Below are 15,857 nucleotides of genomic sequence, written 5' to 3' on the forward strand. Positions count from 1 at the left end.
ACTCCATGCCCAAGAGGGTAAGAGCCGGTTCACACAGCGGGCGATGCGAGGAGACACGACTCGCCTCGCCTCGCTCTCGCAAGTCGCCCCCGTTCTGTACAATGGAACCGTTCTGAAAGGAGCGACTCGAGTCGCTCCGACTCAGAAAAAAGGTTCCTGTACTACTTTTGGGCGACCTCGGGGCGACTTGCATTGACTTCTATACAGAAGTCATCTGCAAGTTGCCGCTGAGGTCGCGGCAGGTCGCGGCGAGGCAAGTCGGAGTCGCCTCGCCTCGCCTGCAGTGTGAACCGGCCCTTAAGGCAGTGCTGGAAAATAATGGTGGCCACACAAAATATTGACACTTTGGGCTCAATTTGGACATTTTCACTTAGGGGTGTACTCACTTTTGTTGCCAACGGTTTAGACATTAATGGCTGTGTGCTAAGTTATTTTGAGGGGCCAGCAAATTTACACTATTATACAATCTGTACACTCACTACTTTACATTGTAGCAAAGTTTAATTTCTTTAGTGTTGTCACATGAAAAGATATAAAATATGATATAATATTCAGTAAAACACAAGTGGTACATTTCTTATCATTTTAGGTGTAAAATGTGTGTTGAATAATCAAAGACAGCTATATATGATAAGAATATCTAGGCTATTGTCAAATCAAACAATTGGGGGACGGTGCGTGTTTTTAGACCCTAGACTCAGCATAACTTTGTTCTGTACAAAGTCGTTTTACTTTAGCTGCTTCCTTCCCACAATATGCAGATTACCATTTCCATGCACAATGTCTAATGCAAAGCCAACAGTGTACACAGAAAGAGACAGTAATAAGGCGATCTGGATAAGGTAGACTTTTTCAGGAAGAGGAGTACATGACGTAGTGCAAACTTGAATATGGTGGGCAAGTAGTGTCAGGTACAGAACTTCAGCAGAACTCCAGGAGAGAGAAGAATACTCTGGTAGAGACAAGGCAAAAGGGAAGGTGCTTCTAAGTGCAGTAAACACTAAAATGTATTAGCGAAACAAGATGTACAAGTGTATAGGCTCATCGATATTAATAGTGTCCAGTGTCCTTGTCTATGTAACAGCTGTAGATGGAGTCCTGTACCGGCCAGCGATGGAGAGCTGTGTGTACAAATCCAGAAGGGGCAGCCACTCTGTTGGGATCAGCGTGCAACGCAGTGATGTCAGAGTGGGCGGGATGCGTTTCAGAGAATGCCCATTTGCTCCTTCTTCAAAGCCGTGTTTACTGTTAAGCCTCGTACACATGATCAGACTTTCCGACAACAAAACCGTGGAATTTTGTTTGAAGGGTTTTGGCTCCAACTTATCTTGCATACACACGGTCACACAAATGTTGTCCAACAATTACGAACATAGTGACGTACAAGACTTAGGGCAAGCCGATAAAAAGGATGTTCAATAGTCATGTGATATCTCCATTACGAACGCTAGTTTTACAAGACTGAGTGCTTCCGGCACGTCCTTGATTCCGAGCATGCATGTTTGTACTTTCTACTTTTGTCCGACAGACTTGTGTACACACGATCGGAAAGTCCGACAACACACATTTGTTGGTGGAAAATTTGAGAACATGCTAGCCAACATTTGTTGGCGGAAAGTCCGACAACAATTGTCCAATGGAGCATACACACAGTCGGACTTACCTCCAACAAGCTCACATCCAACATTTCCCTTCAGAAAATCCGATCGTGTGTACGTGGAATTAGTATTTACTGCACTTAGAAGCACCTTCTATTCACTTTTGCTGTGCCAACACTGTGCACAGCAGCTTGCAGGCAACACTGTCTGCTTGCTATCAGACCGAGCTGTCATTGGCAGCTCCAAGCCCCATTAATGCTCGGGAACCAATTTTTTTTTTCATTCAGTCTTATGGTTGAATAAAAAAACGGACTCATCTATGGGCTGCCGCTATAAACAAAAAAGACCGTCAATTTTGAAAAAAAAAAAACTTATATTTTTTACTTTTACTTTTGCTATAAAACATATCCAGTAAAACATGAATATAAAACATAAGCGTATATTGATTGGTTTGTGCAAAAGTTATAGTGTCTATAAACTATGGGATATTTTTTTTTTTTTTTTTTTTTACTAGTAATGGTTGTGATCAGTGACTTATAGGGGCATTGTGATAGTTTGGAGGAGACTCGGGACACTAGCTGACACTTTTCACTTTTTGAGGACCAGTGACACAATACAGTGATCAATGCTAAAAATATGCACTGTTCTAATGACTTAGGCTGGGAAGGGGTTAAACATCACGGGTGATCAAAGGGTTAAATAAGTGTGGGAGCTGCTTTTACTAGGGGAAGGCATTGTTCCATGTTCCTGCTTAGCAGGAACACAGAATTGATGCCTTCTCTCCAGCCAGAACAGCGATCTGACCTGTTTACATAGGCAGATTGTCGTTTTGGCTCTGCCTAATGATCAGCGGTTGCCGATGGACAACAAGTCCGCGGTACCTGCAGATCAGCTCCCGATGTGTCTAAACACAGCTGGCGTGGGTCGCCAACAGTGCGCATGTGCTCCCTAGACCCGGAAGTGTCATATCACATACTAGGTACGTGATCCGGTGCAGAACGGTTGATATGCTGCATTATATGTGTGGGCAGTCGTAAGGTGGTTAAGGAGTTCCTTGGCTTCTCATTACTGCAGTGCACACTAAGCCAGCTATAGAAGGATCACAATTTTGATCCATCAATGGGCAGGCTGGTTGTACAGAAGTCAATCTCTCAATCGACTTCCGTTCAACCAGCCTGTTGTGTTATATATTTATTTATTTTTTGCTCAATCGGTGCAGCTGGCTTTAGCCGGAAACACTGATCATTGTATTCTGACAGCAAGCAAGTCTCTCGTTGTCAGAATACAAAAGCTCCGCAGGAGGAATTCCCCTGTCAACACTAATGCCCTGTACACACGGTCGGACCTTCCGACGAAAAATGTGCGATCAGATCGTGTTGTTGGAAAATCCGATCGTGTGTGGGCTCCATCTGACTTTTTCCGTCAGAATTTCCGACACACAAAGTTTGAGAGCAGGATCTAAAATTTTCCAACAACAAAATCCGATTGTTTAAATTCCGATCGTGTGTAGACAATTCCGACGTACAAAGTGCCACACATGCTCAGAATAAATTAAGAGACCATAGCTATTGGCTACTGGCCTGTTTATAGTCCCAACATACGTGTTGTACATCACCTCGTTAAGAAAGATTGGATTTTCCGACAACTTTGTCCAACCATGTATATGCAAGACAAGTTAGGCACAAAATCCGTCGGAAAAAATCTGATGGATTTTGTTCTGGGGGGGTGGGGTCCAACCGTGTGTACAATGCATAAAAGTGGGGATGGGGGATTTGAATCATTTCATTTTTTCGCTCAGCCCGCTGGTTGAATGAAAAAATTGCATCATCTATGGCCAGATAATTCTCAGCACTGAGGATTGAGGACTGCATTTTAGCGCCTTCGGGTAACACAATGGAGCTGAAGATTTTGGTGAAATGGATATCACATTTCAGATTTACAAAGGGTTTTTTCTGAAATACTCCGTTCAGTAGCGTTGGTTAGTCACATGAATTAAGCATGAATAGTCTATGACATAGCTTTACACTTAAACCGGTAATTTTACATCTCTTCAACATTGAATCAGTATTGTGGAGAAATTATATGTAATTATTACCAGTGAGAATAGGTTTTGTATTCTACTGTCATTGCTAGGAGATCCTGGCTGAGCTAAAAGAACAAAATAAAACGTTTGTCACTGAAGAGCCCTCATTAAAGCAAACCTGCTGCAGAAAAACATACTCAAACTGGTAGCCAGAGGTGCAGAAATGTACCCCTTTTATGTTCTAAGATATGGACTCTCTTCTCTAAAGCCGGAGTCCTGACGAAGTGTCATGCAGCTCATTCGTTAATGGTCATCTCTCTACTTGTCTAGGAAGCGAATGAAGCTTAAAACTAAAGAGCAATTTGACCAGCTTGAATACAGTGACAGCAGGTTGAAGTAACCCTAAAGTGGAGGAAAAGCCTAACTTAACCACTTAAAATGGTTGTAAACCCTTTACAACCACTTTATATTACAGGCAAGCCTATAATTAGGCTTACTTGTAGGTACCCCAGATATCCTTGTATTTGCATGTACCAACGTCATTGGCACATGAGCACTTAAAGCGGAGTTCCACCCTAAAGTGGGACTTCCGCTCATCGGAACCATCCCCCCCTCCGGTGCCACAATTGGCACCTTTCAGGGGGGAGGGGGATACAGATACCTATATAATACAGGTATTTGCACCCACTTCCGGGCATAGATATCCGAAGAATCTGCAGGTATTTACGCCACTTCCTGGGGGGCCTGCTGGGAAACACACGGATCCCAGTGACAGCAGGGACCATCCTTATTGCGCAGATCGACTCGCACATGCGCAGTAGGGAACCCGGGAAGTGAAGCTGCAAGGCTTCACCTCCTGATTCCCAAACCCAAGATGGCAGCGGCAGCACCCGAGAGCCGAGCGACAGATCGGCTTCGGGTGCTGACATCCCGGGCACGCTGGACGGGTACGTGTCCATATTTTAAAAGTCAGCAGCTGCAGTATTTGTAGATGCTGACTTAAAAAAAAAAAATAATAATAAATGGCGGAACTCCCGCTTTAAGCAAACTGAAGCAACGGCACATATGCTTCAGTTGTACTGTGCTGTTGCTTCAGTTGTACTGTGCCGTTGCCAATCACAGCGCCGGAGCCACGTTACCCAGAAGTAACCCCCCGGGGAGATGTCGGCCATCGGAGCAGTAAACGAGGACCGCTGCAGGGGCTTTGATATCAGGTAAGTAATTCTTAAAGAGCTAGTTTGCTATGCATACTAGCTCATTATGCCTGTCTTGCAGGGTTTTTTTTTTAGGATTTTTTTTTAAATGGGTTTACAACCAGGCCTATTTTTGACACCTGCTTACTCGTTAATATCATTTTTTTTTTTGCTAGAAAATGACTTAGAACCCCCAAAAATGTTATATATATATATAATATATAATTTTTATTTTTTTCAGACACCCTAGAGAATAAAATGGCGGTCGTTGCAATACTTTGTCACACGGTATTTGCGCAGCGGTCTTGCAAACAAAATTGCACTTTTTTAAAATAAAAAAAATAAGAACACAGTAAAGTTAGCCCAATTTTTTTCTATATTGTGACAAATTATGTTATGCCGAGTAAATTGATACCCAGCATGCTTCAAAATTGCACCCGCTCGTGGAATGGTGATAAAACTTTGACACTTTACAAATTTCTATAGGCGACGTGTAAAAATTTCTAGAGGTTACCAGTTTTGAGTTAGAGGAGGTACAGTGCTCCATCTAACTACGTGGTGATACCTCATATGTGTGGTTTGAACACCGTTTTCATATTCATTCGATTCTGCACGCAAGCATGGAGGGACGGGGCGTTTTAAAAAAACTTTTTTATTATTATTTATTTTGCTTCTTATATTTTATTTTTACACTGTACTTTAAAAAAAAAAATTGGATCACTTTTATTCCTATTACAATGACTGTAAGCATGCCTCGTAATAGGAAAAAGCCTGACAGGGCCTCTTTAATGTGAGATCTGGCATCAAAAAGGAAAGATCTCACGTTTACCCTTAAGAGCAATAAAAATAAATAAGTGTTTTTTCTTTTTCAATAAAAAAATTGTCCCTTTAAGGCCGTTGGGTGGAAGTGATGTTTGACATAAATCAACGATATCATAACAACGGTATTTAATGCCAAAGTACCGATGTATATCGACGCCGGGCTATCTGGAAGTGGTTGTATTCCCCTAGAAATTAAATATAGAAACAAGAGTGTGCCAAGTGTTAGATGAATCCACATGCTTACTGCCCATAGAAGGCAGGGATATGGGGAGGAAGGTAAATTGGATAGGTGCTCAAACAGACATAACATTCCCAAGAGTTACCTTGTGTTCATATATGGTAAAATAAATAGTAGTAGGATCCACAATGGGGTGTGCAGCATGCACGGGGTGCAGGTGAGAGACTTGTAGTAAGAACTATTTATGTGCATGCCTGACAGATGCATGCAGGGCCCGCCCAGCGTCACGCTGGCATGACAATGGAGGAGAGGTGTTCACATGCGGCAGCCTTTTCTGCCCACGAGTGGCGCCAAAATACCTCCCCACGTCAATCAGCCAGATCATCGTGATGCTGATCTGCAGTGGGCAGCTCGCCCACCGGAACACTGACAGCCAGGCACCCCAATGTGGCAACCACATGAAGCTAAGCATATTGGCCAGTGAAAAGGGTAGAAAAAGGTACTGGAATTCCAGTCTAATATACATTTGAATATTGCATATACACACAAATGTATGGCCCGTCAGCCATACATGACTCCATGGATATCAGATATATGGGAATCCTAACATCTGCATGTCACATGCCTCCATCCCTATTAAACTGTTCGACAATACCGCATGTTTTTGCTTTTTTGCCCCATGAAAGTTATTAGGATTGGATATTCCTCTCCTTTTTTATGATCTATACATATACACACCTTTTTTGAGTTAAATTATTAGAATTATTGGTACTTATGTCTTTTTCAGACATGTTGAAGCATTCACGCCTAAAGGGTGATTTGTACCACCAATCACGTCAGGCATATCCAGGATGTAGTCATGACTCTGTTACATCATGTCTTTTTTATACTCTTACAGCTTGACCTGTTACCACCTAATATATTATTTTATTATATAGAGCCCTGTGTACCATTTATATATGACATGTTTTCTTGTTGGGGACATATATGAAATTCGCATGTATACTATTATGTGCTAGGTTTACTCCTTTGACAATAAATACGTTTATACATTTTACCTAATGGTCTGTCATATGCCTCCTCCAAACTCCCAAAATTTTCCCTTTTGTCACTGATTTAGGGATGGAGACATATTCTTTATGTGTCTCATTTAAAGTAGCACCCATTTTTTCCTCTATTTATACATTGATAAGTGCATTTTTTTTTAGCACTGATCACTGTAATAATGTCACTGGTCCCCAAAAATTGGCACTTGGGGTCAGATTTGTCCACCGCAATGTCACAGTCCCACTAAAAATCGCAGATTGCCTCCATTACCTGTAAAAGCTTTAAAAAAAAAAAATCCATAAATGAATCCCCTATTTTGTAGACATAACTTTTGCAATCAATATACGCTTATTTTTTTTTTTAATGCATTCTGTTACACATTTTTTTTTTTTTTACCAAAAATATGTAACAGAATACATATTGGCTTAAACTGATAAATAATTAAATTTTTTTATATTTTCTTTTAGGATATGTATTATAGCAGAAAGTAAAAAATATAATTTTTTCTTCCAAAATTGTCAATCTTTTTGTGTTTATAGCGCAAAAAATAAAAACCACAGAGGTGATCAAATAAAACCAAAATAAAGCTCTATTTGTGGGAAAAAAGGACATCAATTTTGTTTGGGTACAACGTCGCACGACCACGCAATTGTCAGTTAAAGCGATGTAGAAAAGTATCGCAAAAAATGGCCTGGTCATTTAGGGAGTAAATCCTTCCGAGGCTGAAGTGGTTAAAGTCCATGTGAGTCTAAAGGCAGGCATCCCAATACTTTTGGGAAAATTGTGTATAAGTGTTTACAAGCATTTTAACTAATAACCAAAAGATGACTGAAGCGCGGTACTAGAGTTCTGGGAGGGCATCCATAGACGTCCTCCCAGAACTCCACCCCCTGTGGCGTGAATCTGGCACGCTCTGGGACCACTATGTCCTTTCCAACACAGCTGATCACAGATGGCGGTAAAGGGCCAGTCACAGTAGCCCTTTACCATGTTATCAGCTGTGTCCAATCATTTGGCTTTGTGATGGCTACAGTACATGTTGAAATCCTGCTGGGGACGTCTCTTGTCATCAGAATCCCAAAATGATATGAGTAGCTGGATATCATACCAGATGACCCCTGCTGTTTTTAATAAGACCACAAGTGACAAGCCATTGAGTACAGTGCTACTAAGTGGAAGAAGTACAGTTAAAGTATTACATTTGTTATATGAACAGCCCACCACCCAGCTGTCACTATATTAGAAAATGTCTTCGTTAAAAATGGGAAATCTGTGTAAGTGCTTCTAATGTGTTAAAGCATTGCTCAGTAAATGAAAAACTTTGTTAGAATTTATTAGCACAATAACATGTAGACGTATTGGAATTATTGACTTGCTCCTTTTGATTTCTTGTTTTTCAGAACAGCAAGCCTGATTCTCTACTGAAAATGGAAGAGGAGCATAAATTGCAAAAAAATCCATTTTCAGCAATTAAAGACAGTAAATTCAAGTTTTCTTTCTCTGGCAAGAAGCTGTTCAGGTACACAAAGATGCATTAATGTTATGAGTAGCGCCGAGCTAATAATGATGATTTAAATATTCCCATTTCAGTAGGAACGGGCTTGTGTATTTTGCACATTTCATAGGGGTGGTAAAGTTATTGTTGTCCTTGAAGAATGTTTACTTTTGTGACATTTATTGAACAATGAACATTGATTATACAATATTATAAAGCAGCTGTAGAAGATTAGAAAAGAAAGCAAAGGATACCAAATTGATTATTTTATATTTATGGAGTTATTTAACCTCTATTTGATCAGATGCTGTTCTGTGTTGCCAGGGGTCATTTTAAAATGTTATTACGTACTTGTTGTTGCCTCTACTCTAAGCTCATTTTATCCTGATGGCCGATTTGTCAGTTGACAGTCCTGATCTAGATGAGCTTACAGCAGCCTGCAACATACTGCCCTGTCTGTAAAGTCAATGATTGGCTCATGCTGAATAATTTCTGATAGTGGAACTCTAGCCACAACTTGTTTTTGGATTGAGTGTTGTGGTCAGTTTGACAGAGGACCTTAGTAAGGTCCCCATCCTTCCCAAAGGGCCACACAGTTGCAGTGGTGTCATTATTATATTATTATTATTATAATACGGGTTTTATATAGCGCCAACAGTTTGCGCAGCGCTTTACAACATGATTCGTGTGTTGAGGTGCATTGCATCAAGCTATCAATGCCTGAAATTTCCAGCCCTGTTGCATTTCTTGCAGTATACCACAGGTTGGAGTAAAAAAACCTTCATTGGTGGTGTCAGCAGTGGCAATAGTAACTCTCAGCATTGATATCAGTGGATGCAATATGAAAGTGTTTGTAAAGAGGAATTTTCTATTTTAAATAATAAACATGTTATAGTTACCTGCTCCATGCAATGGTTTTGCATATAGAGCCCAGAGCCTGCTCTTCTAGATTCCCCTGCCGGTGCTCCTGGCTCCTCTTCTTCCTTGGTTTGCCACCATAGGAAGCCGATTCCTATTGTAGCACACCTGAGGGTAAGATCCCAAGCTGCGCTGCCTGTGTCAATAGACTCGGACAGTGTGGCTTGGCCCTGCCTCCCACTCCCTCGTCAAAGGATTTGATTGACTGCAGCAGGAGCCAGTGGTTCGCATTGCTATCAATCTGCCCTATGTGGATAGAGAGAGTTGCTTCATTTGGGCCCAGCGCTGGATCGGGATCTGCTCAGGTAAGTATAAGAGAAAGGGGGGGGGGGGAGATGCATACAGAATTTTTAATGTAGAGAATGCATTAAGATAAAAAAAAAATCTTCTGCCTTTAGAACCACTTTAATCCCCAGCATCGGTGTCAGTGGATGCAATATAAACTCCCAGCCTTGGTGTCAGGACACTACCTTACAGTTTGGAAAATCATTTTTTGATCCCCTTCAGATTTTGTAAGTTTGCCCACTTACAAAGAAATGAAGGGTCTATAATTTTTATCATAGGTGTATTTTAAATGATAGAGACAGAATATCAACCAAAAGTCCAGAAAAAACACATGATACAAATGTTCTAAATTGAATTGCAGTTCAGTGAGTAAATTAAGTATTTGATCCCCTACCAAACAGCAATAATTCTGGCTCCCACAGACTGGCTAAAGTATGTGCTCGTGTGGTACACAGACTAGTCCTGTCAATTTAAGATGCTGCTCCAAACAACATCTATAAAAGACACCTGTCCACAGAATCTTTCTTCCATTTAAACCTCATGGGCAAGATTAAAGAGCTGTGAAATTACTTCAAGATTGTAGACCTGCACAAAGCTGGAATGGTCTACAAGGCCATCAGCAAGAAGCTTGGTGAGAAGGAGACAACTGTTGGAGCAATTATTCGCAAATGGAAGAAATACAAAATAACCATCAATCGCCCTCGGTCTGGAGCTCCATGCATGATTTTGCCTCATGGGGTAAGGATGATCATGAGAAAAGTGAGGGATCATCCCAGAACTACACTGGAGGAGCTTGTGAATGATCTTAAGACAGTTGGGACAACAGTCACCAAACAAACCATTGGTAACACAACACACTGCCATGGATTGAAATCCTGCAGTGCACACAAGGTCCCCCTCCTCAAGAAGGCACATGTACAGGCCCGGTTGAAGTTTCCCAATGAACATCTAAATGATTCAGAGAAGGATTGGGAGAAATGTCTTTGGTCAGATGAGATCAAAATTGAACTCTTTGGCATTAACTCAACTTGCCATGTTTGGATGAAGAAAAATGCTGATTATGACCCTAAGAACACCATCCCTACAGTCAAGCATGGAGGCGGAAACATTATGCATTGGGGCCTTTTCTCTGCTAAAGTTACAGGCCAACTTTTCCGCATTGAGCGCCAATGGACAGGGCCATGTATTGTAAAATCTTGGATGAGAACCTTCTTTCCTCAGCCAGAACACTGAAGATGGGTTGTGAATTGGTCTTCCAGCATGACAATGACCCAAAACATACTGCCAAGGCAACAAAGGAGTGGCTCAAGAAGAAGCACATTAAGGTCATGGAGTCTCTTTTGAAGAGATTTTTGAAGTATCTCTAGGCAATTGTTTCCACTACATTTTAGTTAGGGGCTTCAGAGGAAAGGGTGCTGAATACAAAAGCATGCCACACTTTTCAGATATTTATTTGTAAAAAAAAATTGAAAACCATTTATCATTTCCTGTCCACTTAACAATTATGTGCCACTTTGCGTTGGTCTCACATAAAATCCCAATAAAATACAAAATTTCAAGGGGTATGAATACTTTTTCAAGGCACTGTATATGCCCTTCAAAGAGACTAATTGTAGCCCCACTCCAGGAATCTCCCACCACTGCTGACACCTATCAAAATCCTTTTTGATGGAGTATGTACACTTAGCATTCATAAACTGGCCCCTAAGAAAGGCTTTGGTGTCAGTTGTCGAAGGAAGAATACTCCAGCATTGGTGCTATGGACTGCAATAACACTCCTACTATTGGCATTGGTAGCTACAATTATAACCCCCAGTACTATTAAACCCCACCCCCAACATTGGTGATCAGTGGCAATATTATTTAAGCCCCTGCCTCTCACATTGGTCATCATTGATAGTAACTTTTACCCCCATTGAATTGGTGGTCAGTAGCAGTGTTTCATAGGCAGCTGCTAGCATACCTTATATAAATAATCTTTTGATTAATTTCTTAACTCCTTGGCTCCGGCAGTACCCATATGTGCAGCCTTTCGGCAGGTGGGTCTTAATACCGAGCGGACGCATATATGCGGCCCTGTGTAAACTACTTGCTGTGCTAAATGCACACTCCCAGCATGGTAGCCGTTGGGGATCAGTAAGCTCCTGATGCATACTTCCAATCAGGAGCTTTCTGATCATGTGACCACTGTGATAGCCAATGACAGCGACAATGAATATATTTGCCAGCACACCATGGATCTTCAGTCCAAACATGTTTTTTTTTTCCTTAAAGCATGACCACATCACAAGCAGGAGAGTGCAACATTTCGGAGTCACGCAGGACCCCTTTGTCAGGTATGTGATCATCATCAACATCACATTACTGACGAAGGGATCCTGCATGACTCCAAAATGTTGCACTCTCTTGCTTGTGATGTGATCATACTTTAATAAAAACAGTTTGGACTGAAGATCCGTGGTGTGCTGGAAAATATATTCATTGTGGCTTTCATGATCAAGTCTCCAGCTGGTGGCTGCTACAGGACTCAGTATCGTATAGCTCTCCCCAGGAACATGTGCGATGGGAATATGGACTAATAATAGCCATTTACAGTGGTCACATGACCTGAATGCCCATCTCCACCTCCCGGCATCGTAAACCTCTTAAAGGACCTGGAGACTCTGGCTTTAATAGGTTAATAAAAGACTTTTATTCTGGGGCCAACTGTAATCTTGCCCATTGCAGTGTAATGCCTCCACTTACTGGGCACTCTTTTCCTTCTTGACTAATGTAATAATCTAACATCTTTTTGGATTTCACAGCTCCAAGGGAATCAAGCCACCAAACAGTCCTAGCATCTTCGGATCCCTTCAGAATTTTAAAGAAGATAAAAACAAGCCAATCAGAGATGAGTATGAATATGTTTCCGATGATGGTGAGCTGAAAATTGACGAATTTCCCATCAGAAGAAAGAAATCAACAACGACAAAGAGAGAGCTATCATGTAAGATCAGACCCAATCTGTATATAAAATGATGCAAACATAGTTCTTTTTTTTTTTTTTATAAATGACATTCTGTTTTACATATAGAAAAAACTGTATCAATAATCACATCAAAGGGTAATCTGACTTTAGGCAGTGACTTAGTTTATTACCCTCCTTGTCATTGCACGCATGTATGACCATATTCCTTATCTTCTCTCTAAAGAAGTTGTTATGTAATTGTAAGGAGTTCTAGAACATGGAGTTGTTGGTGTGTCGGAAAAGCCAAAACTTTATTATTTTAGTTTTGCAGCCTCTGGTCTGTTTTTTTTCTCTTGCCAATGTAATGCAATGAGCATCAGTCATCTCAAAAGTCTAATATCCTTTATTAATAACTTACATGTTACTAACATGTTTGCAGGCCAACCATCTCCCCTTTACCAGGGCTTAAACAATATAGTGAGAATTATCCAAATGGACTCCAAAGTTCATCAACCTTTTTCTTCTGGCAGGTTAAATGAGTTACAACTGGTAAGCTGTGCTTGTTTTGCAAGTGACCATGCTGGTAACAACTGGATTAAAATTTTATTTTTATTTTTTATTCTTTTATTCAACCTTTGTTACTGGCACAATCATTTGAAAATACACTTGTGATATAGACACTAAAACTTGCAAATACATTTTGCTGCCAGATGTAAAACTTCTGTGCAGGAACTTTGTTTTGAGTCCAATTAAACCTTTTGCTATATTGTTGAAGGGAGATCTTTGGCTGCATGTTGCTTCCCTTTTTGTTATTCAAGTTACTATTAAAGGACCTTTGACTGTTGAGATGACTCTTTTGACTTATTTTACATTGGGGTTTCTTGAGTTGGATGGCCCACACTGGCTTTGTTGGAGAGCTACCAAACCTGTGCCATTAGGCTTATTCAGTGACTTCTTCTCACAGGTTAAAGGTCTGCATGCAGCGCCTCACCTTATTACTGTCTGTGTCCATGCTGGAGAGATTAATGCCACGTACACACGACCGGACTTTTCGGTGGACTAGGTCCGACGATCTTCCCCACGGACTTTCGGCGGAGTTCCAACGGACTTTCCGAACGAACGGACTTGGCCACACACAAGCACACCAATGTTCAACGGATTCGAACACGATGACTTGCGACCATGCTAGAATAAAGAAGTTCATAGCCAGTAGCCAATAGCTGCCCTAGTGTCGGTTTTTGTCCGTCCGACTAGCATACAAACGAATGAATTTTTGGACCGGACTCAAGTCTGTCGGAAAGATTTGAAACATGTTTTAAATCTAAAGTCCATCTGATTTTTAGACAGCAAAGGTCCGATGAAGCCCACACACGATGGAATTGTCAGACGGATTTGTTCCGTCAAAGTCTGGTCGTGTGTACGCAGCATAACTCTTATTTTTAGTCCTGGTGAGCAAAATCTGGTGCAGCTCTGCCTAGAAACCAGCTTCCAAGTTTTGTTGTCAAAGCTTAGTTAAACAAGCTGAAGTTAGAAGCTGATTGGCTACCATCCACAGCTGCACCAAATTCTGAGTGCTCCAGTTTTAGTAAATCTCTCGCAAAGTGATGGGGAATCAAAACTTTTGAGTTGTCATGGGAATAGGAGGTTAAGGCAAATATTATGATGAGTAAACCTGTTCTTGTGTTAAAGTGGAAATTCACCCAAAGCTGACTAACTAAATCTCCTGGAAGCCACATTCTAAAACAAATCTATCTAGCCCTGTAAAGAAGAAATTGCTATTCATACCTTTTCTGAGGCCCATCCAGTCTGGTCTCCAGAGGCGGATTCTGTGTGGAAGAGAGAACTGACAATGGCTGTCAAGTGGCTGGACTTACTATGGGGCTGTTTTCAGCTGCCTCTCCTGCACACTCCCACACAGTGAAGCCGCCACTGACCGCTCAGACTGGGACCGGACTGGGGTGGCTGCAGAACAGGTAAGTATAGCGATTTGTTCTTTACAGGGCTAGATAGATTACTTTGCCGACTGCGTCACGTACATTTACTGCGAGGTGGTGGCTCCTCTGCGCATAATCATGTACCTGTATGTGATTCTGCACTTCGGGGTCTGGGCAGCGCCGCCGGCGACACACTCCCACTGTGATCGGACACAGCATGAGCCAATCAGCAGGTTCGGTGGACTCGATGTCCACTTCCACCCAGAGATCGTTCAGGAGAGAAGCAAAACGGCGGTCTGCCTATGTAAACAAGGTATATGGCCGTTCTGTCAGTATAGAAGGTAGCGATCGTGTTTTTCTGCTAAGCAGGAACACGGAACCCTGCCTTCCACAGTACAAGCACCTCTCCCACAGTTAGTAAGCACTCCCCCTAGGCACACATTTAACCCTTTGGTCATCCTTGATGTTAACCCCTTTCCTGCCAGTGTCATTAGTACAGTCACAGTGCTTATTTTTAGCACTGATCAACTGTATTAATGTCACTGGACCCTAAAAAAAAAAGTGTCACTGAGATTTGTCCACCTCAATATCGCAGTCTCGCTATAAGACGCTGATTGCCGCCATTAAATTCCATCATATGTAGACGCTGTAACTTATGCACAAACCAATCAATATACGCTTATTGGGATTTTTTTTTTTACCAAAAATATGCAGTGGAATACATATTGGTCTAAATTTATGAAGAAATTAGATATTTTTTTCCTTTTTTTTTTATTGGATGAGTTTTATAGCGCAAAAAATAAAAACCGCAGAGGAGACCAAATACCACCAAAAGAAAGTTCTATTTGTGGGAAAAAAAGGACATCAATTTTATTTGGGTATAGCGTCACGCGACTGCGCAATTGTCAGTAAAAGTAACGCATTGTCGTATCGCAAAATATGGCCTGGTCATGAGGGGGGGGACCTTCCTGGAGCTAAAGTGGTTAAGAAGTGACACAGGAAGCCGTTTAGTTCCAGGCTGTAAGCACTGGTGTCATGCTGTAGCTTCATTTATTCTCTTGGTCTTGGACTCACAAGGTCGTGACTAAAAGATGAGAATGATGGCCCTAGAGCAGTGATGGCGAACCTTGGCACCCCAGATGTTTTGAACTCTGAAGTGTATTTGAGCATCATGGGAAATGTAGTTCCAAAACATCTGGGGTGCCAAGGTTCGCCATCACTGCCCTAGAGCTTGGACCTTTAAATACAATCCAGCAGTCAATGGTTATAATGAGGATGATTTACTAAAAGATTTGTAAATCATCAATTTTTCTTTTTTGTGTGAAGGGTTTCAACTTCTTTAGGCCCCATGCACATCTTGGCGTATGGGGGGCTACAATCGCAGGAAAATCACATAAATAGAATCGCGGGACGCCCA

At 41.5% G+C, this 15,857-nt stretch overlaps 1 protein-coding gene across 4 annotated transcripts in view; it reads left to right on the plus strand.

Moving 5' to 3' along the window:
* The window catches only part of PHF2 (PHD finger protein 2), a 429,233-nt gene that overhangs the window by 352,670 nt on the left and 60,706 nt on the right, over nucleotides 1-15,857 (plus strand). For all 4 annotated transcript variants that reach the window (XM_077452101.1, XM_077452100.1, XM_077452098.1 and 1 more), the window contains 2 exons: nucleotides 8,262-8,380; nucleotides 12,364-12,545. In XM_077452101.1, the coding sequence (XP_077308227.1) occupies nucleotides 8,262-8,380; nucleotides 12,364-12,545 (301 nt within the window). The remainder of the gene's footprint in view (nucleotides 1-8,261; nucleotides 8,381-12,363; nucleotides 12,546-15,857) is intronic.

This window comes from Lithobates pipiens, unplaced genomic scaffold, assembly GCF_037356315.1.
Source record: "Lithobates pipiens isolate NorthernLeopardFrog02 unplaced genomic scaffold, aLitPip1_a1.2 Scaffold_23, whole genome shotgun sequence".
NCBI lineage: Eukaryota > Metazoa > Chordata > Amphibia > Anura > Ranidae > Lithobates > Lithobates pipiens.